The sequence below is a fragment of the Embiotoca jacksoni genome, unplaced genomic scaffold (assembly GCF_022577435.1).
Source record: "Embiotoca jacksoni isolate LCO1_2020_lvr unplaced genomic scaffold, fEmbJac1.0.p SCAF_100, whole genome shotgun sequence".
Lineage (NCBI taxonomy): Eukaryota > Metazoa > Chordata > Actinopteri > Embiotocidae > Embiotoca > Embiotoca jacksoni.
Genome location: NW_027185231.1, coordinates 696,733 through 699,232, shown reverse-complemented (window position 1 = coordinate 699,232; position 2,500 = coordinate 696,733). Strand labels below are relative to the sequence as shown.

The following is a 2,500-nucleotide window of genomic DNA, read 5'->3' as shown; positions in this document are numbered from 1 at the left end:
ACGTTTAACGTCTGCATCTTCTGGACGTTTCAGTTTCCTTCTCGTTTCCTGTTCGTGTCTCTGAAGCTCAGGAATAAAGTTGACATTTAAAATCAGATGATTAAATGATTTAAACATGAAATTCTGCTTCATTTAAAAATGTTTAAATTCAGGTTAATTTAAGCAGATGGAGTTCAGAGTTTGTTGCAGATTTTAAAGCTAAACTTTCTTCTGCAGAAACGAACCGAAACATATTAAAAAAAAATCATGAAGAGGAATTTGAAAGTTTAAAGCAGCAGCAGCAGCAGGAGCAGGAGGAGCAGCAGGAGCAGGAGCAGCAGGAGCAGGAGGAGGCTGCAGGTTTTCAGCTGCAGGTTTCGGGGAGATGCTGGTGTTTCTGTGGAGCTTCACCTCCCTGCTGATGGATTTTTTTTTCTGTGCTTGTGTTCATGTGATTAAACGTGAAAATCTCTCATTGATTTCTGTCAGACTTCCTGCAGCTCGCCTCACAGGCGCTTCAACACTTTTAAACTCTCATTTTAAAGGAAAAAAACAACTTTCCAGACAAACAAAAGAGAATTTAAAAACTCTGATCTGATGATTTTTATTTTAAATGCAACGTATAATTTATTATTAAAATTACACGTGTCTGTTTTCAGTGTACAGCTGATGTTTCTCCAGTTTATGTGGATTTAAAGTCTTTGTGTTTGGTCCTGCTGCGGGAGGATCAGAGATGAGCTCCGTGTCTGCCGTTTCAATCACGGAGTTTAAACATGACGTTATTTTGTGCTCTTTAATTTAACCTCTGACCCACTTCCTTTATTTCCTCCTCGTCCTGCTTCCTAAATAAAATATCCTTTAAATTTATTTCACATTTTTATAAGCTGATGTTTGTGATCAAAGAGAATCTCGGTGATTTAATTGAATAGTTGATTATTAATTATTTGAATTATCCTCCAACCTGTAATTACTCTGTCGGAGTCCCGGGGACCAGCAGACCGGGGGCTCGCGCTGCTCCGCCGCCTCACTGCGCTCTGAGCGCGCGGCGTGTTTGTGCAGCTCCAGACCGCGTGCCACATTTCTTTCAATGAATAATCGGATCGAGACGTGGAAACACAATTTCATCCACATTTTTGTTTTATAAAAGACGTGCTGAGGCGGGAAAAAAAAAAAAAAACACTCCGGCGCTGCAGCTCGCGCGCGGCGGTCAGCTGGAGAGCTCGAGCCCCGCCGGAGAGGAGCCGGGAGGCGGCGCGAGGAGGCTGCACGCTCCGCGGTGGCAGCTCCGGTGTCCGCGGAGAGAGCGGGAGGAAACCCCGACAGTTTGGTTTTATTCACATTCATTTACTTTTTAACAAATTAAAAACGGAACAAACGTCACTTTTTAATCGGGTTTTGTTTTTTGTAGAGGAAGAGATTTAAATCATTTCCTGGACTGAAAGTTGAAACTCAAACATTTTCTGTCTTATAAGAAGTGACGAGCAGCGCGTGCACGATGTCCTCCGCTTCACTTTGATTTATTGGAGTGTTTTTTAGATGTAAAGTGAATCTGTGACTGAACTCGGTGGAAAGTTTCCCTCCTGCAGCGGTCAGCCTCTCTCGGCTCCTGCAGGACGAACCGGACTCTCCTCCACCGATTTTCTAACGGGGCCACTAACGGGACCGGTTCTGGCACCGCGTAGCAGACACATGAAAAGTTGCGTGTTTTTCGGTATCTTTACCTCTGGGCCGCTGTGTTGGCGTCCAAAATCCCCGCGCCCTGCATCCAGGAGCGGACCGGGGTCATGCCGGTGGGGAGCGGCTCCTCCTTCATGGTCAGGGCCCCCCGGGGGAGGCTGTCCTGGATGGAGAACATCAAAGTGTCCTTCTGGGAGCTTTGTCTTCACCAGAAACAAGAAAGAAGAAGAAGAAGAAGAAGAAGCGGAATAATCCTCCCTGTAGCAGCCACTCACAAAGCCAAAGGACCACCTGGATTAAGGTGGAGGAGAGGAGCGACAAGGAGGAGGAGGAGGTGGAGGAGGAGGAGGAGGAGGAGGGGTGGGGGACACACCAGCGAGCTTCCCCAAAGTACCGGGTCCTGATCCAGAGAAGAGCCCCGGATCCCTCTGGGTTTCTCCGGGCTTGTTTTAGATCCCAGAACCGGCTTCAAACCGGGTCTGTGTGAAGTTAAAAGAGGGCGGAGAGAGGCGCGCGGAGCGGGGAGAGCATCTCAGAGGAGCCGGGAGAGGCACGGAGCGGAGCTCAGCCGGGATCCGGAGAGCCTGACGCCGGGAGGACGGAGCGGGTAGAGCCGGGATCAGAGGGAGGCGAGCCGTTGCGGATTGTGGAGAAATGAAAAGTGGGATAAAAAAAACACGCCAGCGCTTCAAAAAGGAGTAAAATGAAATGATTAGCAAACAAGAGGGAGGGACGGACCGAGGAAGGCTGCGGCTCCCGCGGGAACAGGGGGATTGGGCAGCGAGAAATCTCATCCCCTCCCTTCCCGGCTCTTTATGGCTCCTCTGTCCCGGCGGAGAGCTCC

The 2,500-nt window shown here is 48.8% G+C and overlaps 1 protein-coding gene across 1 annotated transcript in view; it reads right to left on the bottom strand.

The window, feature by feature from the left end:
• Positions 1-2,452, bottom strand: part of LOC138212688 (transcription factor COE3-like) — a gene marked incomplete at its 3' end in the record, with an annotated part of 38,325 nt that extends 35,873 nt beyond the window's left edge. Inside the window, exon 1 of the mRNA XM_069173182.1 lies at positions 1,701-2,452. Within this exon, the coding sequence (XP_069029283.1) occupies positions 1,701-1,834 (134 nt within the window). The remainder of the gene's footprint in view (positions 1-1,700) is intronic.
• Positions 2,453-2,500: the final 48 nt, after the last annotated feature.